General features: G+C 54.1%; 3 protein-coding genes across 14 annotated transcripts in view; 2 read left to right on the top strand and 1 right to left on the bottom strand.

Moving 5' to 3' along the window:
* The window catches only part of HDAC5 (histone deacetylase 5), a 47,981-nt gene extending 36,352 nt beyond the window's left edge, over positions 1-11,629 (top strand). For 9 of the 10 annotated variants that reach the window (XM_025362128.1, XM_025362125.1, XM_025362127.1 and 6 more), the window contains 15 exons: positions 11-295; positions 1,039-1,204; positions 2,632-2,765; positions 3,430-3,550; positions 4,264-4,313; positions 4,472-4,579; positions 5,315-5,370; positions 5,463-5,550; positions 7,523-7,642; positions 7,907-8,004; positions 8,180-8,298; positions 9,109-9,242; positions 9,512-9,596; positions 9,726-9,891; positions 9,976-11,629. In XM_025362128.1, the coding sequence (XP_025217913.1) occupies positions 11-295; positions 1,039-1,204; positions 2,632-2,765; positions 3,430-3,550; positions 4,264-4,313; positions 4,472-4,579; positions 5,315-5,370; positions 5,463-5,550; positions 7,523-7,642; positions 7,907-8,004; positions 8,180-8,298; positions 9,109-9,242; positions 9,512-9,596; positions 9,726-9,891; positions 9,976-10,015 (1,770 nt within the window). In that variant the 3' untranslated portion in view covers positions 10,016-11,629. The remainder of the gene's footprint in view (positions 1-10; positions 296-1,038; positions 1,205-2,631; positions 2,766-3,429; positions 3,551-4,263; positions 4,314-4,471; positions 4,580-5,314; positions 5,371-5,462; positions 5,551-7,522; positions 7,643-7,906; positions 8,005-8,179; positions 8,299-9,108; positions 9,243-9,511; positions 9,597-9,725; positions 9,892-9,975) is intronic. The other variant, XM_025362130.1, reaches the window with a different exon arrangement.
* Positions 11,630-12,035: 406 nt separating this feature from the next.
* G6PC3 (glucose-6-phosphatase catalytic subunit 3) lies at positions 12,036-18,256 on the bottom strand. Of its 3 annotated transcripts, none has more exons than XM_025361934.1 (6): positions 17,789-18,256; positions 14,111-14,217; positions 13,605-13,695; positions 13,292-13,410; positions 12,928-13,069; positions 12,036-12,699 (listed from the first exon to the last, which is right to left on the bottom strand). In XM_025361934.1, the coding sequence occupies exons 1-6, from the start codon at positions 18,004-18,006 to the stop codon at positions 12,336-12,338; spliced, it is 1,041 nt and encodes a 346-aa protein (XP_025217719.1). In that variant the 5' UTR covers positions 18,007-18,256; the 3' UTR covers positions 12,036-12,335. The 3 variants fall into 3 exon arrangements, with proteins under 3 accessions (XP_025217719.1, XP_025217720.1, XP_025217721.1); XM_025361935.1 differs by having other exon boundaries at positions 13,605-13,624; positions 14,148-14,217; positions 17,789-18,250; XM_025361936.1 differs by lacking the exon at positions 13,292-13,410.
* A 4,203-nt stretch (positions 18,257-22,459) lies between these two features.
* The window catches only part of LSM12 (LSM12 homolog), a 37,519-nt gene continuing 36,982 nt past the window's right edge, over positions 22,460-22,996 (top strand). The window contains exon 1 of the mRNA XM_025361937.1: positions 22,460-22,636. The gene's annotated coding sequence lies outside the window, so the exon portion shown is untranslated. The remainder of the gene's footprint in view (positions 22,637-22,996) is intronic.

The following is a 22,996-nucleotide window of genomic DNA, read 5'->3' as shown; positions in this document are numbered from 1 at the left end:
CTGTTACCAGATCCTCACCAAGACAGGGGAGCTGCCCAGGCAGCCCACCACCCACCCTGAGGAGACAGAAGAGGAGCTGACAGAGCAGCAGGAGGCCTTGCTGGGGGAGGGAGCCCTGACCATGCCCCGGGAGGGCTCCACAGAGAGTGAGAGCACACAGGAAGACCTGGAGGAGGAGGAGGAGGAAGAGGATGGGGAGGAGGAGGAGGATTGCATCCAGGTCAAGGACGAGGAGGGCGAGAGTGGTGCTGAGGAGGGGCCCGACTCGGAGGAGCCTGGTGCTGGTTACAAAAAAGTGAGCCCCGTCTCTGGTCCCAGCCCTTAGTCACCACCCCTCTGTCCTTCCCCACCCGTGCCTTTGCCCTTGTCTTTCCCTCTCCCTCATCTGCAGTTTCCAGGCTGTGCAGGAGCAGCTTTCTGTAGAGAGCAAAAGGGGAGTGGGAAGGAGGCCAGTGGGGAGAAGGGGGAGCTGTTTGTGTTGATCTCAGAGCTGTGTCTCCTGGGCTGCCAGTTCCCTCCCTGTCTCTGTGATACTGGCCTGCCTCTCTGCGTGTGTGTCTGTGTGTGTGTGCATGTGCGGGTGTGCACGTGTGCACACGTGGCCTGTGTGTATCTGCGTTTCTGCCTGCGTAGGGCCGGCTGTGCGTCGGTCCCTGTGCGTGCCTGTGCGTGTGTGTACACACACGCCCCCGCTGTTACTACTGTCTGCCTCACGCCTAGCTGGCACTCCATTCATTGCGGACACAGCCGAGCCCTCCAGGCCTGACTCATCCCGCCCCCACCCCGCCCCCGCCCCTCCCAGCCTCTTACCTCAATGCTACTCTTTGATGTGACTCATCACATCTCCCCCATCCCTCCCTGTCTCAGGAGATGTGTCTCCTGTCCCTAGAGGGAGCAAGTGGGAGGAGGTGGGGGAAGGAGGAGACTTGGAAGAAAAGGTCTGGATTGGGGCCCCTCTGGAGGCCCTGACAGGGCCTGCCCTCACCCCTGTCCTGGCTGAGTCTGACCCAGGCCCCCTCCCACTCTCCTCCCCTGCAGCTGTTCTCAGATGCCCAGCCGCTGCAGCCGCTGCAGGTGTACCAGGCGCCCCTCAGCCTGGCCACTGTGCCCCACCAGGCCCTGGGCCGCACCCAGTCCTCCCCTGCTGCCCCTGGGGGCATGAAGAGCCCCCCAGACCAGCCCGTCAAGCACCTCTTCACCACAGGTGAGCCCCCACCACTTGTTATGTCCTTCTACCAGGCACCAGAGGGCCTGTGCGTGGTGTCTGCCCCATGGGCAGGGGGAAGAGGCTGCTGGGGCCCCTTAGGCACCCTGAAAGGAGGGGACACAGGCTTTCGTTCTCTCCCTGTTCCCCAGAGCTGTTCGTGGTAGTGGCAGGGCCTTCTGCCTCAGCTGGGAGAGTGGGTAGCATGTTTCTCACCCCGCTGAGGGAAGGACTGCCCCACAGCCTGAAGTGCTGGGTAGAGAGAGCCTGCTGTCTCTATTGGGCCCTGACCTTCCACCTTCCCTTCCTTCTCCCTGTGAGGTCTGGGATGAGACCAGAGTCCTCTTCCCCATGAAGCTGCCACAGGCTGGGCTCTGCGGGGACACAGATGTGCCTGAGGGTGGGCCTGTATAACCAGTGGGGAGTAAGACATAGGGGTTCGGCAGGAGGGGGAAAGCAGGAGGTGCTATGAGAAGGGTGCAGCCAAGGAGGCACAGCCGGCAGAGATCAGACCCATGCGGGTGTCCAGGGCAGCCTTACTGGGGCTTGTGTAGCAGGGAAGCTTCTGACAGGCAGTAATGGAGCAAAGGAATTTCAGGAGGAGTCGAGAGGGGGCAAAGGCTGGAGAGGAAAAGCCAGGTGCAGTGACTCACACCTGTAATCCCAGCATTTTGGGAAGCCAAAGTGGGAGGATCACTTGAGCCCAGGAGTTTGAGACCAACGTGAGCAACATAGTGAGACCCCGTCTATTTAAAAAAAAAAATAGGCTGGACGCGGTGGCTCACGCCTGTAATCCCAGCACTTTGGGAGGCTGAGGCGGGCGGGTTACCTGAGGTCAGGAGTTCAAGACCAGCCTGGCCAACATGGTGAAACCCCATCTCTACTGAAAATACAAAAGTTAGCCGGGCGTGGTGGCACATGTCTGTAATCCTAGCTACTTGGGAGGCTGAGGCAGGAGAATTGCTTGAGCCCAGGAGGCAGAGGTTGCAGTGAGCCAAGATCGTGCCATTGTACCCTAGCCTGGGCGACAGAGCAAGACTCTGTCTCAAAAAAAAAAAAAAAAAAAAAAAAACCAAAAAAACGCTAGATGTGGTAGCGCCTATAGTCCCAGCTACTCAGAACGCTGAGGTGGGAGGATCGCTTGAGCCCAGCGTGGTGGGGGCAGTGGTTGAGGCTGCAGTGAGCCATGATAGCGCCACTGCACACTCCACTCCAGCCTGGGTGACAGAGTGAGACCCTGTTTCAAAGAAAAAAAAGCTGGAGAGGAGAGGGTGCAGGTGTGTGGGAGGGTGGCTGCGGTGGCCACGGGGAGGTGTTTGGACCTGGGGGTTGGAGAGAGCTCCATGAGCCCTGCTGAGGATCATGGTAGCCACACTGGGACCCGGGGCCCAGAGCAGTGCTGGCTGACACATAGGTCTGTGGCGCAGGTGTGGTCTACGACACGTTCATGCTGAAGCACCAGTGCATGTGCGGGAACACACACGTGCACCCTGAGCATGCTGGCCGGATCCAGAGCATCTGGTCCCGGCTGCAGGAGACAGGCCTGCTTAGCAAGTGCGAGGTAAGGGAGCCCCTCCTTCCTCTGGCCCTCAACTTAAATTCAGCCTTTGTTTCCCCATTAGAGAAGCCTCTCTTCATGCTTCTTCCTCATCCTCTCTTCAACCCCAGACTTCGGGGCCAGTTCTCCCACCACCCCCTGTTCCATCCTTTGCAGCCTGTTTTCCCCCATGGTCCCCAGCTGAGTCAGGGAGGATCTGGGAGTAAGGTCATGACGGAGCCAGGATCTACTTTCTGAAAAATATTTGGATCTCCTGAGGCCAGGAGGTGACTCTGTGTACCCCTGGCTATGGGGCAGAAAGGGTCTGAGAGCCAGGCGCGGTGGCTCACGCCTGTAATCCCAGCACTTTGGGAGGCCAAGGCGGGCGTATCACGAGGTCAGGGGTTCGAGATCAGCCTGACCAACATGATGAAACCCCTTCTCTACTAAAAATACAAAACTTAGCCGGGCGTGGTGACATGCGCCTGTAGTCCCAGCTACTCAGTAGGCTGAGACAGGACAGGAGAATCACTTGAACCAAGGAGGTGGAAGTTGCAGTGAGCCGAGATCGTGCCATTGCACTCCAGCCTGGGCGACAGAGTGAGACTCCGTCTCAAAAAAAAAAAAAAAAAAAGGGTCTGAGAGAGCTGCGCCTTTGTGTGACCCCTCTTACTGATCCTCCTGGCAGCGAATCCGGGGTCGCAAAGCCACACTAGATGAGATCCAGACAGTGCACTCTGAATACCACACCCTGCTGTATGGGACCAGCCCCCTCAACCGGCAGAAGCTGGACAACAAGAAGTTGCTTGGTGAGCTGGCACGTGGGCGGGCATGTCCAATGTCAGGGTGGGATGGGGGCTCTCAGGAGGACCGCCTGGCCAGGTTAGGAGGGTTGTCCCCATGGGCACAGGCAGGGCATTAGTGCTGCTCTGCAGCACAATTACCACGTCAAACACCTCCAGAGGGCGCCACTAACATAGAGCATGCTGTGGGGCACGGTGCAGGAGGATGGAAGTGCTCGGTTGGGGGGACTGCTTTGCTCCTCCCCATCCCCCGGCTTATCATGCTCCTCTCTCCCTGCCATCTGCCCCCAGAAGTAGGGTGTCCTCAAGGACAGGGGATTGACAGCTCCCAACTGGTGTGGGCTGCAGAGGCCTGTCTTGTACTCGGGTCTGAGCCCTCATTTTTGGTGGCTAAGCCTGTAGCCGGGGCAGTTGAGGCCACTTCGTTTTTTATTTTTATTTTTATTTTTTTTGAGACAGTCTTGCTGTGTTGGCCAGGCTGGAGTGCAGTGGTGCGATCTCGGCTCACTGTGACCTCCGTCTCCCAGGCTCAAGCGACTCTCTTACCTCAGCCTCCCGAGTAGCTGGGTTTACAGGTGTGTGCCACCACGCCCAGCTAAGTTTTGTATTTTTAGTAGAGATGGGGTTTCACCATGTTGTCCAGGCTGGTCTCGAACTCCTGACCTCAGGTGATCTGCCCGAGGCCACTTCTAGAGTAGCTCTATCCCTCTTCCCCGCAGGCCCCATCAGCCAGAAGATGTATGCTGTGCTGCCTTGTGGGGGAATCGGGGTGAGTAGGGCTTGCAGCAGTGGGGGTGGGTGGGTGGCTCTCCTAGCTCTGTCTCTTCCCTGACTGCCACAGTCACTGGCCCACTGTCCAGGTGCCCTCCCCTGTTCTTGCCCTCCCCCTACAGGGGGCACGCTGAAACCTGCTCTCCTGCCCTGCAGGTGGACAGTGACACCGTCTGGAATGAGATGCATTCCTCCAGTGCTGTGCGCATGGCGGTGGGCTGCCTGCTGGAGCTGGCCTTCAAGGTGGCTGCAGGAGAGCTCAAGGTGAGCGTGTGCTTGTGACTTCGGTGCCCCTTGGCATGGTCCTGCTCCTCAGAGGCAGAGGACAGGGGCAGCCTTGAGATCCTTTCAGTGAGGCACTGTCCTTTGCAAGCTCAACTCTCAGGCACCAGGGTAGGCAGGAGTTATCAGCTGGGGATTCAGGTTTATGAAGGACCAACAAAAAGACACTAATGCCCAGTTGCTTTCGTGGGTGTCTCGAGGCAGAAATACTGTCTGCCTGCTCAAGCCTCATGGTTGGCATTAAGAATGGTCCATTGAGGCTGGGCACAGTGGCTCATGCCTATAATCTCAACACTTTGGGAGGCCGAGGTGGGCAGATAGCTCAAGCCCAGGAGTTCTAGACCAGCCTGGGCAACATAGTGAAATGCTGTCTCTACAAAAAATTAACCAGGAGTGGTGGCGTGTGCTTGCAGTCCTAGCTACTTGGGAGACTGAGGTGGAAGGATTTTCTGAGCCTGGGAGGCCAAGGTTGTAGTGAGCCGTAATCGCACCACTGCACTCCAGCCTGGGTGACAAAGCAAGACCCTGTCTCCAAAAAAAACCATAAAAAAACAAACAAACAAACCCCAACAAAACTGTGCGTTGAACATATAGATCTGCTTTTCTGGTTTGTGTTCACTTCCTTGCCTGGCTTGTGCTTCTGTCCTGTGCCACCCCCTCCACGGCCTTCCTGCCTGGATCTTGTCCCTCACTTCTGCCTGGCCTGCACCTCTTCAGAATGGATTTGCCATCATCCGGCCGCCAGGACACCATGCCGAGGAATCCACAGCCATGTGAGTGTCCTAGATTCTCTGCCCTCGCCCCTTCCTGTCTCTTGCAAACGTCATGCTGAGGCTAACCTCCCGCCCTTTTCTCCCCTCCTCAGGGGATTCTGCTTCTTCAACTCTGTAGCCATCACTGCAAAACTTCTACAGCAGAAGTTGAACGTGGGCAAGGTCCTCATCGTGGACTGGGTAGGCAGTGAGCTGGTGGGGCTGGGCAGGGGCGGGTAGAGCTGGGACCAGGGTCAGCCTTCAGGAAGTCCCCTCCCCCAGTCCCACCTCCAAGCAGCCCAGTCATCCTCGTCCGGGTGCCTGGTGTGGGTGCGGAAGGAAGGGCGCTGGGGCTCCTGCTGGATGACTAATGTCACATTCCAACAGGGCGCTCTCCTCAACTATGAAAGACATTTAGCTCCTGTTCCATCTTGGCCCTCACGTTGCAGCTTCAAGCAACGAAGGGGATTTCCTACCTTGAACAGTAGTGACGCCGCTGCCAGTGCTAGTAGCCGATATTTCTTCCCACCCCCTACAATTGGGAGCAGACTATATACCAGGAACCCAATGAGTACTTTATGGCCACCTTGAGTAGTAAGAACGAGGTTGTCCATTTCTGTGAATGAAGGTGTTGTTGCATGACTTACCCAAGGCCACTCAGCTGGGGATGTCGGCACTGGGTTTCAGACCGGGCCTCTTGTTCCCAGCAGTCTGCTCTTGCTACCATGAGTGCTTCTCAAACCCTGTTCCTAATGGTGGAGGCAGAGGCACACGCCACTCTCTGTAAGCTGGGGAAGTAGCCAGGAGCAAGCCTCAGGAAGGACAAAATCTCTTGGAAGCCCAATTCTGGCTTAAAAATTCATGTAAATGTTGGATCCTCCTTCAGAATCTTCTGTGCTTGTGGTGGTGCACAGTGGCTGTAATCCCAGCACTTTGGGAGGCCAAGGTGGGTGAATCACTTGATGTCAGCAGTTTGAGACCAACCTGGCCAACATGGTGAAACCCTATCTCCACTGAAAATACAAAAAAATTAGCCAAGTGTGGTGGCGGGAGCCTGTAATCCCAGCTACTGGGGAGGCTGAGGCAGGAGAACTGCTTGAACCCGGGAGGTGGAGGTTGGAATGAGCCAAGATCATGTCACTGCACTCCAGCCTCGATGACAGAGTGAGACTGTCTCAAAAAAAAAAAAAAAAAAGAGGCCGGGCGCGGTGGCTCAAGCCTGTGATCCCAGCACTTTGGGAGGCCGAGACGGGCGGATCACGAGGTCAGGAGATCGAGACTATCCTGGCTAACACGGTGAAACCCCGTCTCTACTAAAAATACAAGAAAATTAGCCGGGCGAGGTGGCGGGCGCCTGTAGTCCCAGCTACTCAGGAGGCTGAGGCAGGAGAATGGCGTGAACCCGGGTGGGGTGGAGCTTGCAGTGAGCCGAGATCGCGCCACTGCACTCCAGCCTGGGGCACAGAGCAAGACTCCATCTCAAAAAAAAAAAAAAAAAGAAAGAAAAAGGCCAGATACAGTGGCTCACACCTGTAATCCCAGCATTTTGGGAGGCCATGGTGGGTGGATCATCTGAGGTCAGGAGTTTGAGACCAGCCTGGCCAACATGGTGAACCCCATCTCTACTAAAAATACAAAAAAAATTAGCCGAGCATGGTGGTGGGTGCCTGTAATCCCAGCTACTTGGGAGGCTGAGGCAGGAGAACTGCTTGAACCTGGGAGGCAGAGGTTGCAGTGAGCCAAGATCGTGCCACTGTACTCCAGCCTGGGCAACAAAAGCGAAACTCGGTCTCAAAAAAAAAAAAGAAGAATCTTATCTGCTTGTTTTAAATTCCCTACTAGCCTTAATGTTTTCCCACAAACTGAAGTGGAATGGGTTCTGTAGGGAGATATGCCACATTTATCCCATGGCTTTGAATATCACCTACACAGTGCCACACCTCAGAGGCTCAGACCTAGTTAGAGAAGTGTGGGGTGGGCAATACCATTGTGAACAGAATATGGATGCCCTGTGGCCAAGGGTGGACTCTGGGCTCAAGCGATTCTCCCAGCCCTCAGCCTCCCAAAATGCTAGGATTACAGGCGTGAGCTACAGCGCCCAGCTGACATGTGGAATTTGATCGTTGGGTCAGAGCGTGGGCCATTTTCCTGATGCTTCTACCTCCCCTCATAGGACATTCACCATGGCAATGGCACCCAGCAGGCGTTCTACAATGACCCCTCTGTGCTCTACATCTCACTGCATCGCTATGACAACGGGAACTTCTTTCCAGGCTCTGGGGCTCCTGAAGAGGTACAGCTCCTGGGCGTAAATGCAGACCCTCCTGGCCCCTCTGGGAGGTGGCACAATGGGACCTGGCGGGGAGCCACGGAGGCCTATGGTGGTGTTGGTACCTGGGGAGTCTGGGCTCCTAGTGGGAGGACCACACTGATCTGACTGCCCCTCCAGGCAGAACAGAGGTCAGTGGAGTGAGACCTGGAGGCAGGGGTGAGGGCAGGGGCAATGTTTGTTATCCCCAGGCGGTGAGAATAGCCCTCTCCCCGACTCTGGTTCCAGGTTGGTGGAGGGCCAGGCGTGGGGTACAATGTGAACGTGGCATGGACAGGAGGTGTGGACCCCCCTATTGGAGACGTGGAGTACCTTACAGCCTTCAGGTAGGGACTGAAAAGGGCCATAGGAGTCAAGGGGAGCCCCTCTGGGCCCTGCAGTGAGAGGGGCAGAAGGCACTCAGTTTAGTGTGGGTGGAGGGGGTTGTCTCTGGGAGGACAACAGTGGGGCGAGGCCTGGCCTGGCCATCTGCTGGGCTCAGCTTGGGCCATCCCTTTGCAGGACAGTGGTGATGCCCATTGCCCACGAGTTCTCACCTGACGTGGTCCTAGTCTCTGCTGGGTTTGATGCTGTTGAAGGACATCTGTCTCCTCTGGGTGGCTACTCTGTCACCGCCAGATGTAAGCCTGCTGGGGGATTGAGGGAGGAAGTGAAACAGTGAGGATATGGAGTCCAGTGGGGCATGGGGCAGGAAACAGACTGATATTGCAGGGGACGGGGAAAGCAGGGGGCAGAGCCTAGACTTGGAATCATCTTGGTAACTCCCCCAACTTGTCTTCTGCCAACCCTGGCCTTAAGGGGACAGGAGGTGGAGGTGGGGTAGCCGAGGATAGAGGATGTATCCTGCTGGAGCTGTAGAGATGGGCTTGTTGGTCCCTGGTGTTTCAGTGATGCTCCTTGTCATTGGAGTCTTTAGCCAATCTGTTAATGTTTTGACTGTGATAGGGCATTTAGTCCATTGATGCTGTATTTTATTATGGATATATTTGAGTTTATATCTCCCATCATATTTTGTGTTATTTGTCCCACCTCTTGTGTTTCTTTTTCTCTCTCTCTCTCTTTTTTTTTTTTTTTTTTTGAGGCGGAGTCTCACTCTGTCGCCCAGGCTGGAGTGCAATGGCATGATCTCAGCTCACCGCAACCTTTGCCTCCCGGGTTCACAGCCTCAGCCTCTTGAGTAGCTGGGATTACAGGCACGTGCCACCATGCCTGGCTAATTATTGTATTTTTAGTAGAGAACGGGGTTTCACCATGTTGGTCAGGCTGGTCTCGAACTCCTGACCTTGTGATCCGCCCGCCTTGGCCTCCCAAAGTGCTAGGATTACAGGCGTGAGCCACCGTACCCAGCCTTTTTTGTCTCCTTCTCTTACTGGCTTTTGAATTGATTACCTTTCGCCATTTCTTCTTCCTCCCTTCACCCATCCCCAAAGGTTTTGGCCACTTGACCAGGCAGCTGATGACCCTGGCAGGGGGCCGGGTGGTGCTGGCCCTGGAGGGAGGCCATGACTTGACCGCCATCTGTGATGCCTCTGAGGCTTGTGTTTCGGCTCTGCTCAGTGTAGAGGTAAGGGGTGGGAAGGAGCTGGGAGGTGGCAGGCCAGAGGGCTGAGGGGCCAGCAAGGGGTCAGCCAGCACTGGTAGCCCCTTAGGAAGCTTTTCCTTGGTCCTAAGGAATAGCTAATGGCCAGGGAAGGCTTTCTGAGTATGGGTTTGTCCAAAAAGGCCATGTTTGCCCCTGTCGTGAGGGATATCTGGGGCTAAGTGGGGCAGTTAGATGGGTATGCATGACAACCCTACTCCCCACCCTAAACCTTCTCTTCTTTCACCTGCCAGCTGCAGCCCTTGGACGAGGCAGTCTTGCAGCAAAAGCCCAACATCAACGCAGTGGCCACGCTAGAGAAAGTCATCGAGATCCAGAGTGCGTGGGGACACGTAGAGGGGCTCAGGCTGCCAAGGGGGCACGGAGCTTGTGGGAGCACCAGGACTGGGGCTGTTCATGTGGGTGTCCTCTGCCCTCCCTGACCCCTTGCCTGTCTCTCGTCCACAGGCAAACACTGGAGCTGTGTGCAGAAGTTTGCCGCTGGTCTGGGCCGTTCCCTGCGGGAGGCCCAGGCAGGTGAGACCGAGGAGGCCGAGACTGTGAGCGCCATGGCCTTGCTGTCGGTGGGGGCTGAGCAGGCCCAGGCTGCAGTAGCCCGGGAACACAGCCCCAGGTAAGCAGCAACCCCTACCACCTCTCTGCCCTTGCCCCTGCTGGTGCGCCCCACTCAATACCCTCCCCTGTGCTTGCCCCACAGGCCGGCAGAGGAGCCCATGGAGCAGGAGCCTGCCCTGTGACACCCCGGCCCCCATCCCTCTGGGCTTCACCATTGTGATTTTGTTTATTTTTTCTATTAAAAACAAAAAGTCACACATTCAACAAGGTGTGCCGTGTGGGTCTCTCAGCCTTGCCCCTCCTGCTCCTCTACGCTGCCTCAGGCCCCCAGCCCTGTGGCCTCCACCTCAGCTCTAGAAGCCTGCGCCCTCTGCAGGGGGTGGGGGTGTCTTCCCAGCCCTGTCTCACGTGTCCCTCCACCCATTTTCCTGCATTCTGTCCTTTTCCCCCTTGGAGCCTCGGTCAGCTCAAGCTGGGCACGGGGGCCCAGAAAGTACTCTCCAGTTCTGGGGCCCCCCTGAGTGAGGAGGGAATAGGAAGTCGGTGCCTTGGTTTCATCTGACTTGGGGGGAAATGCCTTAATTTCACCCTCCTCCCTTCTCCAGCCTCAGGAGAGGATCTGGAGGATCCACTGCTGTCTAAGATGCAGAGTGGAGGGGAGGTGGGCACCCACCCTGTGATTCTCCACCCTTTCCCCTTTCGTCCTCACCATCTCTGCACAGACCCCTCTCTCCCTCCTTCCTCTTGGTCTCAGCACTGATGGGAGGCTGGTGCCCAAGCCGTGGCCTGCGGTCTGTGAGGAGGGCTGTCTTGCCTCACACTCCTCACAGCCTGCTTCCCCCTCCCCGGGGCTGAGAGGGTGAAAGTGTGTGGGGAAGGAGAGGACTGGTTTCCTGGGTTCTCAGGGGCCAGGAGGAGCCGCAGAACCAGGTCTGCTCTCCACCTTACTCGGATGGCCTCCCTGCCCCTCTGCTGGCACAGCCTGGGCAGGGGGAGAAGGTGGTCCCTGCAGGGGGGCTCCAGGCTGGTGAGAGCCCCTCTGCTGTCAGGACCAGATTTCCCCAGCCATCCAGCATGCTGCGGGGAGAAGGGGCAGGGGCTCACCTCCCTCCTGGGGCCTTTTTGCTTTGGAGCCTGGGGATGGTGAGAATGGAGGTTCTAGAAGGGGTAAGGCCAGAACCCAGGGATCCAGGAGTCAGCTCTCAGCTGGAGCTTCCATACCTCCTGGGCTCCTTTTGCTGACCATCAGCCCAAGGGAGCTAAGACCAGGAGGGGGCTGGGTGCTGTCCCTTCTCTTTCCCAGGAGCCCTGCCAGCAGCTGTGGGCCTACAAGGCTTCCAGGGAATGCCATCCAGCCTGTAGGAAACCAAAGATGGGAAGTGGCTCCTAGGGGGCTGACTCTTCCTTCCTTCTTCTCCCCAGTACCACATATACTTTCTCTCCTTCTATCCCCAGGGCCCCACCAATCTGTTTACATATTTATTATCCTATTGGGGGCTTAAGCAGGATTGAGGGAGCCAGGGGAGGGGCAGGAGCCCCAGCACCATCAGTTCATTGTGTGCTTGTGTGTTTGTTTTAGATCCTCCTGGGGGATGGGGATGGGGCTAGGTCCAGTGTACTAGGCCTCTCTGTGCTGAGCCCCAGGCTCCCAGCCCCTTACACACTCTCTCCCTGTGGCTGGTCTGGTTCTCATGTAAACCCACTCCTTGCTTTGTCTCCCTGGATATGGATTTCAGTTTTTTGTAACCCGTTACACTGTGTGTCCTTGTGTAAATAAACTTGTTTCTGGCAGTGCCTTCTGGGGCCAATGTCTCTATTCTCTGGGCTCCCAAATGGAATAGAGGTTCTCATCCTCCTTCCTAGCCAAAAACACTTTTCTCCAGTCCCTGGACTAGAAGCCAATTTAGGAAACTGGAGGTTGGGGCACAAGATCTGACCTGTAGGTGAAAGACAGGGTTACACTGAATATAGTCACAGCATCTCATGGGACCTCTCATGTGGCCTAGGCAGTGATGAGGCAGGGGATAGACCTAGGGCTGAGAGGTCTCACCTGAGTTTACAGCCCTCTCCTTTCCTGCCTGTCTGCCCCTGGAAACAGGGCTGCAGGTGGCACAGAGACCACTGGAGCAGCCTGGCAAGGGTTCCGCTTGTGCACACACAGGCAAGGCCCGTGGAGATGTGCGCATAGGCAAGAAAGGAATCTCAAAGTATTCAAGGGCTTTATTGGGGCCACCCTGGCTGCCCCTCACAGTGTTGCAGGAACCCGCTGGTCTTGCTGTTGCCTTTGCTCTTTGGGGGCTTGAGAGGAAAGGCAGAGGGAGGACCAGCTTCTCTGAGAGAGAGAAGGCCCATCTTTGGGACTAAGACCAGGTGGTGGGGAAGCAGATTTAGGGAGGGGAGGGCCTACTTAGGGGCTGGAAGGTGATGGGGCTGCCTCCTGGAGTGTGGTGGTCACAGAGCATTGGCTTTGTGGGAGGGAAAGGAAAGGAGGCACACAAGAAGTCAGGAAGAGTGGATGGGCGGTGCTTCCTGGGCACTGAACATGTGCACTGCCCAGGGCACGAGGGCCAGGACTAGGCATGGCCAGAGGGTATACTTGAGGAAATTGAAGATGTAGAAGAGGCTGATCTGAGGGGGGTGGCCCAGCCAGTCAAGGGGGCCCAGCAGCCCCATGGCCAGCACAAGGCAGGCTATCTTCTGGCCATTTCCCAGTTGTGCCCGACGCACCTGGGCATAGCAGGGAGAGTGCAAGGCAATGCCCAGGCCCAGGGCAGCTCCTGAGTCACGGCTCAGGGAGGCAAAGGGCCGGCTATCCATGTGTATCCACTCAGGCCGCTCACACCACTTGAAGGCTAGGCTGATGGACCTGTGGGGAAGAAGAGTCCTTGCCAGGAGAGGCTGGAACGTAGAAGGCCACTGGCTCTTCGCCATCTGCCCTTGGGGCCCACTCCCATGTTCTGCTTTGTGCTTGTGAGGGTCTATGGGAATAGGTAATGTGTCCTTTTTTAGCTATAATGAACCAGAGACACACCAGGCTAGGTGCAGGCGAGATAGGACAGGGCCCAGCCTGCCCAGGCTTCAAAGCGAGACTTACCAAGAAAGATCCAGGCCCAGCGTAAAGAGGGTCCAATAGATGAGGCTGGTGCCTAGCATGAGGGCCAGTGCGGTCAACCCATAGAAGCTTAGCTCCCGCTCCACAGGCACCCGGGGAGTCATCAGCCAGCCCAGGACAGCGCCTAGGAGAGTGGAGTGACGGCAGCTTCAGGGAGTTTGGGGATATGACCCTCCCCACACCCACCCCCAGCTGCAGTGCAGCTTGGCAAGGGAACAAACTGAGACATAACGGGGGGCCTCTTGGCTGGGCTCTACAGAAGCTGGGAGCGATGGGAAGATCCTAGACTGAACCTCCCACTGCCAAAGGCATCCTCTCAGTCCACCCCATTGCCCCAGTTGCTCACCAGTTATTAGGCCAGCCAGCACCTGGTGAGGGAAATGTGCTAAGATGAAGATTCGCGACAAGCCAACCGCCAAAAGGAAGGTGCAATAAGCTAGGCTAGGCATTACCCTTACCCAGCGGCTAGAAAGAAGAGAGGCAAGGAGCTCAGAGCGTGTCCATACACAGCTTAGCCTGCAGCACCCAGGTACCCCATGGTTGAACCACACAACCTAGGGTCCCCAAAACTCCAGCTCCCAGACTGCATGCTGCTGGGTCTTTTAGGTACAGGGTGCCATCACCCCTGCTCCCAATGGTGGGCAATGCCAAGGGCATACCTGCGGGCCCGAGTGGCCACCTGCGAAGACAGGGCCGTCATTATGGGCCAGAGGGCTGCTCCTGTGATCATGCAGTGTCCAGAAGGGCTGCCTGCCAGTGAATCCAGAAGCTTGTGGTGAGAAGATGGAGGCAGGACCCAGGGGCCTCTGGTGATGCCTCAATAATACAGCTGTCTCTCCTGGCTGAGAAGAGAGCTTTTCCCCAGCACTGATCCATAACTGGCTCTGTTCTGAGGCCTTTTTACTGCCACCTGAGGTCACTGCACTCAGGTTTCTGTCCTGGTATGTGTCTCTTGGCTGTACTCTACACAAAGTGGGCAGCTGGTACATAGCATGAGTGCCCTCCTCCCATAACTCAGCTTGGTCTCCCTGGGGTTCCTTTGTTCTCTGGGCCAGTAATTGAGAGGCTGGACCTTTGGTTGGGCCACCCAGGCTGAAAAGTACCCTGAAATGTTCACCTGAACCCTAACCACATTGGGAAAGGGAGAATGTTTGAGGCTTCCCACCTGGACCAGTCTCACAAGAAGAGGGGAACTGGTGAACCTGGGCTGGAGCCTGGCTGTAGTACCCAGACTCATGGACCCACCAAAAGGGCCTGTCTCCAAAAAGAAACCTGGAAGAGAACAGATGCAAGATGACTTTCCACATGCATACACAGCCAGGGGGGTACAAGGTGGGCAGGACACGGAGTACTCTGGAGGGCCTGAGGGGTGAAGTCAAAAAGGGACTACGATTCTGTCCATTGCTCTTAAGGTATCCATGGATACCTTGCCGTGGTTTTCTACCTTAGAACGGGAGAAAGAAAGCACACTATTTCTTTTTTTTCCTAACCCTCAGAGCCTGTGGAAACACTATTTTTAAAAACTAGCCTGGGGTCAGGTGCAGTGGCTCATGACTGTAATCCCAGTACTTTGGGAGGCCTTAGCTGGAGGATCACTTGAAGCCAGGAGTTCATGACCAGCCTGGGCAACATAGCAAGACCCAGATTCAACAAAAACAAAAAATTAGCTGGAAGTGGTGGTGCACACCTATAGTCCCAGCTACTTGGGAGGCTGGGCGGGCAGATCGCTTGAGCCCAGGAGTTCGAGAACAGCCTGGGCAACATGACAAAACCCCATCTCTACAAAAAATACAAAAATTAGCCAGGCATCTTGGGGTGCGCCTGTAGCCCCTGCTACTCCAGAGGCTGAAGTGGGAAGGATCACTTGAGCTGAGGAGGTTGAGGCTGCAGTGAGCTGTGATTGTGCCATTATACTCCAGCCTGGTGATGGAGTGAGATCCTGTCTCAAAAAAAGAAAAAATAAATAAAATAAAAAATAAAACTGATACAGAGGCAAGAGATTGTGGTAAGCATGTGTGTGTGCTCTGAGATACTCAGTTGTCCCACTCCACCCCCTCTCACTGCAGGGCCAGCTCTTATCATCCACAGGGAACCCAGGACCCAGCTCTCTCCCACAGGCCCTCACTAACCCTCCTGCTACCCCTGCCTCCATGTCCCCAGTTACAGCCTGAATTATCCACACCTAAATTATTATTATTATTATTATTTTTTTTTTTTTTTGAGACGGAGTCTCGCGCTGTGTCACCCAGGCTGGAGTGCAGTGGCGCGATCTCGGCTCACTGCAAGCTCCGCCTCCCAGGTTCAGGCCATTCTCCTGCCTCAGCCTCCGAGTAGCTGGGACTACAGGCGCCCGCCACCACGCCCGGCTAGTTTTTTGTATTTTTAGTAGAGACGGGGTTTCACCATGTTAGCCAGGATGGTCTCGATCTCCTGACCTCGTGATCCGCCCGCCTCGGCCTCCCAAAGTGCTGGGATTACAGGCTTGAGCCACCGCGCCCGGCCTCACACCTAAATTATTTAGGTGAGCCTCTCAGGTCTGAAAATGGGAGTGGGAAATGGACAGAGAAGGCTGAGAAAGAATAAGGAGGACAAAAATATGTCAAAATCCCCTGGTCTAGTAAGTGCTTGGCTGGGCCCTGGGAACCACACAATGAAGAGGCTGCTGTAGCCAGAAAGACAAAAGATGGGATAGCAAAAGAGATGCTGGCAGGAAACCACGTGCTGGGGAGGGAAACACAGAAGGCACTTGCCTCTCCCCTCTGAAAAGTGAGCCTAGTATACATCAAGTGCTCACACAGAAAATGAATGGGGGTGCCAGGCACGGTGGTTCATGCCTGTAATCCCAGCACTTTGGGAGGCAGAGGAGGGCGGATCACTTGAGGCCAGGAGTTCGAGACCAGCCTGGCCAACATGGCGAAACCCTTTCTACTAAAAATACAAATATTAGCTGGGTGTGGTGGTGGGCGCCTATAATCCCAGCTACATGGGAGACTGAGGCAGAAGAATCTCTTGAACCTGGGAGACAGAGGTTGCAGTGAGCCAAGATGGTGCCATCGCACTCCAGCCTGGGCAACAGAGCAAGCCTCCATCTCAAAAAGAAAAAAAAAAAGAATGCTGGGTTGCTTACACCTATAATCTCAGCACTTTGGGAGGCTGAAGCGGGTGGATCACCAGAGGTCAGGAGTTTGAGACCAGCCTCGCCAACAAGGCGAAACCCCTTCTCTACTAAAAATACAAAAATTAGCTGAGTGTGGTGGCACACACCTGTAATCCCAGCTACTTGGGAGGCTGAGGTAGGAAAATGGCTTGAACCCAGGAGGTGGAGGTTGCAGTAAGACAAGATCACGCCATTGCACTCCAACCTGGGTGACAAGAGCGAAACTCTGTCTTGAAAAAAAGAAAAAGAGGCCGGGCGCGGTGGCTCAAGCCTGTAATCCCAGCACTTTGGGAGGCCGAGACGGGCGGATCACGAGGTCAGGAGATCGAGACCATCCTGGCTAACACGGTGAAACCCCATCTCTACTAAAAACTACAAAAAACTAGCCGGGCGAGGTGGCGGGCGCCTGTAGTCCCGGCTACTCGGGAGGCTGAGGCAGGAGAATGGCGTGAACCCGGGAGGCGGAGCTTGCAGTGAGCTGAGATCCGGCCACTGCACTCCAGCCTGGGCAACAGAGCGAGACTCCGTCTCAGAAAAAAAAAAAAGAAAAAGAAAATGAATAGGGACTTTGCCACTTGGGGGACATTAATAGTGTCTGTGGGAGATTGTGATCTTTGGGGGACAAGAACTAGAGGGGGAGGCTTATACAGACTTTGAGGGAGGAGAGAGCACAAAGCAAAGGGCAATTAGGCAAGAAAGAAGTGAATAGACCACTGTGGTTCCCTTTACATAAGGATGAGGCCCTTGTGGAAAAGAGTGGAAGGGAGGGGAACTCTATGTTGTTTTTCAGCAAGTCATTCGAGCCCATTGAAATACCTCCTATGAGCCTCCCTTTCTTCCCCCAGGCTGAGGATCTGGCAACAGAGGTTGAGGTGAAGGGAGGTGTGGCTGCATGCCCAGCCCCAAGGGTCACAGGGCCTCCACCCACGTTCCTGGGATCCCTGGCTTCTAAGTCTCAGTGTGAAGAGTCTACTAGTGAATGAAAGAGAAGGAAGGGAAAGTGTTCCCTGGAAAGCAGTGCTTTAGCCCAGACTTTACTGCACTCGCACAGAAAATCACCTGGGAACCTTGTTAAAATGCAGATTTTGATTCTGTCATTCTGGCCCTGGGACTGAGAGTCTGCATTTCTAGTCAGTTCTCAGGTGCTGCCTGTGCCGTTGGGCATGGTCCAGGGACCACACCTTAACCTGCAAGCTGTCTCTGTCCGTAGCAGCTACTGTGATGCCCAGCACAAAGCATGCTTCTTAAAAATTATAGCAAATGAGTGAATAGATGAATGAAAAAGTGAGTTGAGAGGTAGGGCTCTCCACTACTTAAATCACCATAGATATCTGTTAAAATACGAATTCCCGAAAAACAAAAATAAAAAATAAATTCCCAACCCTTTGGAGTTTCTAAATCAGTAAGTGTGAGATGAGGACGGGATATTTACATTTTAGGCACGCCTCTTAGGTGATTTTTTGATCAGACCAGTTTGAAGAACACTGGTCTAATGAGTAGGATGGGTAGACTCTGAGGTTTGAGTCCAAGCGGCACGAAGATGCTCAAAGGGGAAAAAAATTAGAGACTACAGAGTAGGGGGTGGAAGGCCCTTGAGACAGTTGCTGAGAGAGGGGCCAGGGCTTACACATGACTCAGGGCCCTCAGGGGTGGGGACCAGGATGCCGGAGGGCTTCTCTGTCTCACCACTTGAAGATGAGGTTGAGCCACTCGGTGATGAGGCTGATCCAGAGCACCGCGATGCCCACACGGCGGGACGCGTAGTAGGCCGCGGGGAAGTAGAACAGAAAGAGGATCTTGGGATCGCCCAGAAAGGTGACCCAGAGCCACACGTTCTCCAGCCAGGCTAGCTGGTTCTGTAGCGCCTCGGCTATCACGATGCCCACGCCCAGCGTGGACTCCATGGCGGCCCAGCTACCGACGAAGCCAGGGCTTGCTTCAGGACGGAAGCCAAAATGTCCAGACACCCAAGCAGCGTCGGCCCGCGGCTCTCTAAAGCCCACCCCTCTGAGTCCGAGGCCCCGCCCCGCCAGCGGTCATCACCAAGCCCCGCCCCCGGACCCGCCCCCGGCAGTCCCCGGCTCCTGCAAGACCGGCCTCCAGCCGGTACTGTTTCCTCCTGCGCTCTCCTCCGGTTTTCCTCCCTACTGGGCAGCGTAGGGGACAAACCTTTATAAAGGCGTTTCCTCAGGGCCCCACGTGGCCGTTGTTGCCGGCACGTGGGTAGCCGGCTAGCTGCGGCACCGGTGCGGTTCCGGGTCAGGGGACGGACTAGCCGGCGGGCTGCCCGCGCTCCCAGCGTCCCTGCTCTGCTGATGCGAAGGCAGATATGTAATCTCCAGGGCCAGGATTCTTTCCCGACCGGACCCCTCTTCTCCAGTACCAATACCCACCAAAAAAAAAAAAAAGCAAAAAAAAAAAAAAAATCTGAGATCCTCTGGAGAAAAGGCTGCAGACAGCCCCTCCTCCTGGGAGCTGAAGCGGGATCCTAAATTTGGATACACACCTAATCAGTTCACCCCATACTCGCCTACCTCAAGACTCTTCCTTTCTAAATCGCCCGCTATTAATTTGGAGGCTGACAGATAAGTCTCTTGATTTTGAGGGGTCTTCCCTAAAAAGGCGAATTCTCACATATAGCGCAAAGTCACACTTCCTCCCAGTTCTTCCCTTGCTTCCCCCACCCCCATCTTCCTGCCATCCAAAACCCTGCTTAGGCAGATGAAACCAAGAGATAGTAACAGTGTTGGTATGGGAAGAGGATTGGCACACACCCGCGACAGAGTTTGAAACAGTCATCTGGAAGAACACACATAGAAAATAGAAATCTCAGCTATTCTAGGCGAGGTCCTGCCTAGAAGACTGTTGAACAGTGTCTCCTTAGTTTCTTCCTACCTCGATCAACTTTGTTCTTGAAAAGTTTTTTTGTTGTTGTTGTTTTTTGTTTTTTGCCAGGCGCGGTGGCTCACAACTGTAATCCCAGCACTTTGGGAAGCCAAGGCGGTCAGATCACGAGGTCAGGAGTTCCAGACCAGCCTGGCCAACATAGTGAAACCCCATCTCTACTAAAAATACAAAAATTATCTGGGCGTGGTGGCATGCACCTGTAGTCCTAGCTACTAGGGAGGCTGAAGCAGGAGAATCGCTTGAACCCGGGAGGCGGCGGTTTCGGTGAGCCAAGATGGCACCACTGCACTCTAGCCTGGGCGACAGGGACAGGGCGAGACTCCATCTCAAAAAAAAAAACAAAAAAAAAGGAAAGTTTTTTTTTTTTTCTTTTTGAGAGGGATCTTCGTTCTTGTCTTCTATGCTGGATTACAGGCCTGCGCTACCACGCCCGGCTAATTTTTTTTTTTTTTTTTTTGAGACGGAGTCTCACTTTGCTGCCCAGGCTGCAGTGCATTGGCAAAATCTCGGCTCACTGCAACCTCCGCCTCCCGAATTCAAGCAATTCTCCTGCCTCTGCCCTACAGTAGCTGGGATTACAGGCATGCGCCACCACGTCTGGCTAATTTTTGTATTTTTAGTAAAGATGGGGTTTCACCATGTTGGCCAGGCTGGCCTCAAACTCCTAACCTTAGGTGATCCAACCACCTCAGCCTCCCAAAGTGTTGGGATTACAGGCGTGAGCCACAGCGCCCAGTTCTTTAAAAGTTTTCTAATAGGTAGATTAAAATGATAATGTAAATCTGTGTTCTTCTCCGAAAGAGATTAATTTCACTAATTAGAAAAGTGTAGGGGGCCAGGTGCGGTGGCTCGCACCCGTAATCCCAACACTTTGGGAGGCGGAGGCAGGCAGATCACTTGAGGTCAGGCGTTCCAGACCAGGTGGGTCAACATGGTGAAACCCCGCGTCTACTAGAAATACAAAAATTAAGCCGGGCACAGTGGCTCACGCCTATAATCCCACCACTTTGGGAGGCCAAGGCAGGCGGATTACAGGTTCAGGAATTCCAGACCAGCCTGGTCAACATGGTGAAACCTCGTCTCTACTAAAGATACAAAAAATTAGCTGGGCATGGTGGCGAGTGCCTGTAATCCCAGCTACTCGGGAGGCTGAGGCAGGAGAATCGCTTGAACCCGGGAGGCAGAGGTTGCAGTGAGCCGAGATTGAGCCATTGCACATCAGCTTCAGCAACAGAGCAAGACTCCGTCTCAAGAAACAAAACAAAAAATTAGCCGGGCGTGATGGCAGGTGCCTGTAGTCCCAGCTACTCGGGAGGCTGAGGCATGAGAATCGCTTGAACCAGGGAGGCGGAGGTTGCAGTGACCCGAGCCCGCACTACTGCACTCCACCCTGGGCGACAGAGGAAGACTCCGTCTCAAAAAAAAAAAAAAAAAGATGCTGGGTGAGGTGGCTCACACCTGTAATCCCAGCACTTTGGGAGGCCAGGCAGGGCGGGTGGATCACCTGAGGTGGGGAGTTGGAGACCAGCCTGACCAACATGGAGAAACCCTGTCGCCACTAAAAACACGAAATTAGCTGGGTGTGGTAGCACATGCCTGTAATCCCGGCTACTCAGGAGGCTGAGGGAAGTGAATCGCTTGAGCCCGGAGGTGGAGGTTGTGGCGAGCTGAGATTGTGCCATTGCATTCTAGCCTGGGCAACAAGAGCAAAACTCCCTGTCAAAAAAAAAAAAAAAGGGTAAGGGAGGGAAGCTGGATATAAATCTTAGTTTATTGCCTTCGTAGTGAACAGAATTTTTATTCCTGTTACAATGATTGTACCAATACCTCCAACACCAGGAAGTTGTTTTTTTTTGTTTTTTTTTTTTTGAGACGGAGTATCGCTCTGTCCCCCAGGCTGGAGTGCAGTGGCACGGATCTCGGCCACTGCAAGCTCCGCCTCCCGGGTTCACGCCATTCTCTTGCCTCAGCCTCCTGAGTAGCTGGGATTACAGGCGCCCGCCACCACACCTGGCTAATCTTTAGTATTTTTAGTAGAGACTGGGTTTCACCATGTTAGCCAGGATGGTCCTCGTGATCTGCCCGCCTCAGCCTCCCAAAGTGCTGGGATTCGAGGTGTGAGCCACCGTGCCCAGACACCACCAGGAAGTTTTTAATTGCCCAAGGAGAAAGCCTACATTGTTTACTGAGTCTTTGAAAGTTTGCTCTGGATCTAGCCTCAACCTTCACCAGCCTGTTCCCACACTCTGCTTTGTAATATTTCTGAGCTATACATTCCTTGAAAACACTAAGTTCTCTCATCCTAGGGGTCCTGGCCCATGCAGTTCCCTCTGCCTGGAACATGGCCACTCTTTTTCCTTGCTAATCCTTCAGGTCTCAGTAGGTATTTTTCACTTCCTCCAAGAAGGCCTTTCCTAATGGCTCCTAGAAGTCTTTTATGAAAACCTATAATCATGATTCCATATAAAAAGTGGAAAACTGGAATGGCGATTATGTGTGATTTGTTATGGAGGACAGGACAAAGATGAGAGGCATGAAAATTCTGAGGCTGGCCACAATGGCTTATGCCTGTAATCCCAGCACTTTGAGAGGCCGGCCGAAGCAGGACGATTGCTTGAGCCCAGGAATTTGAGACCAGCCCGGCCAACATGGTGAAACCCCATCTCTACTAAAAGTACAAAAATTAGCCAGGCATGGTGGCTCGCGCCTGTAAACCCAGCTACTCAGGAAGCTGAGGCAGGAGAATCGCTTGAACCTGGGAGGTGCGGGTTGCAGCGAGCCGAGACAGCGTCACTGCACTCCAGTCTGCGTGACAGAGCGAGGTTCTGTCTCAAAAACAAAACACAATAAAACAAAAAAAGTTCTCTGAAAAAGCACACTATGAAGGAGCAGAATTTTTATTCCTATTACAATGATTGTATCAATACCTCCAACACCAGGAAGTTTATGTTTCTTGGAGGGCAAGGAAGTACTTTTGAACTTTGTTCAGGTTAAGCTGCGCCAGGACTGGTCCTTTGCCTCCCTCTGGACTACAGAAAGGTCAACCTGTTTCTCATACATGAAGTGAGGATCCAAAATTTCTATAGTGGCGGTGGGTGGATTAGCGACAGCAATTGGTAGGGCTTGAAAATACATGCACATAGTCCTTTACATAAGATTAAGAAAATGACTGTTTTGTATATCAGATGGACATTAAAGGGCAGGGGTGCAAAACCCCTCCTCCAAGTTCCTCTTTGTCACTATCTGCTGCTCCTCATTCCTGCCTTTTGCCTGGCTTTCTGGGGGACAGGGCAAAAAGGAAGAAGGGGAAGTGTCTTGACTTGTAAGAATAATGGATGACTAAAGGGGAACTACCATTTATTAAAGACCTAGTACATGCCATGCACATATACACGTTATCGCATTTAAACCTCCTAACTATGAGGTAGGTATTATTATCTAACACAGTATAGCAGTAAATAGCACTGTCCTTGTAAATAGGTAGACTGTTTTTGCTAATTGTGGAACCGTGGACAAGTTTAGTCTAAAACTTAGTTTCTGTAAAAGGAGGACATTGATACCTACCTCAAAGGGCTGTTAGATGCTCAAGAAGTGACAGTACAAATGCCTATGAAGAAACAGGATCAGGTAATTTGCTTACTCAAGGTCAGGTGATTTAGTAATAGGTTGACCTGGGATTCTGGTTCCGGCTTATCTCACTCCACAGCCAATGTTCTTTCCACTATCACTCTCTAGTTACAATCATCTTTTTTTTTTTTTTTTTTTTGAGACGGAGTCTTGCTCTATTGCACAGGCTGGAGTGCAGTGGCACGATCTCGGCCCAGTGCAACCTCCGCCTCCCACGTTCGAGCGATCCTCCAGCCTCAGTCCTCCTAGTAGCTGGGATTACAGCCACGCGCCACCATACCCGGCTAATTTTTGTATTTTTAGTAGAGACAGGGTTTCACCATCTTGGCCAGGCTGATCTCGAACTCCCGACCTCAGGTG

This window comes from Theropithecus gelada, chromosome 16 (genome assembly GCF_003255815.1).
Source record: "Theropithecus gelada isolate Dixy chromosome 16, Tgel_1.0, whole genome shotgun sequence".
Taxonomy (NCBI): Eukaryota; Metazoa; Chordata; class Mammalia; order Primates; family Cercopithecidae; genus Theropithecus; species Theropithecus gelada.
The sequence above is the reverse complement of the archived record's forward strand: the minus strand, read 5'-3'. Positions and strand labels throughout refer to the sequence as shown.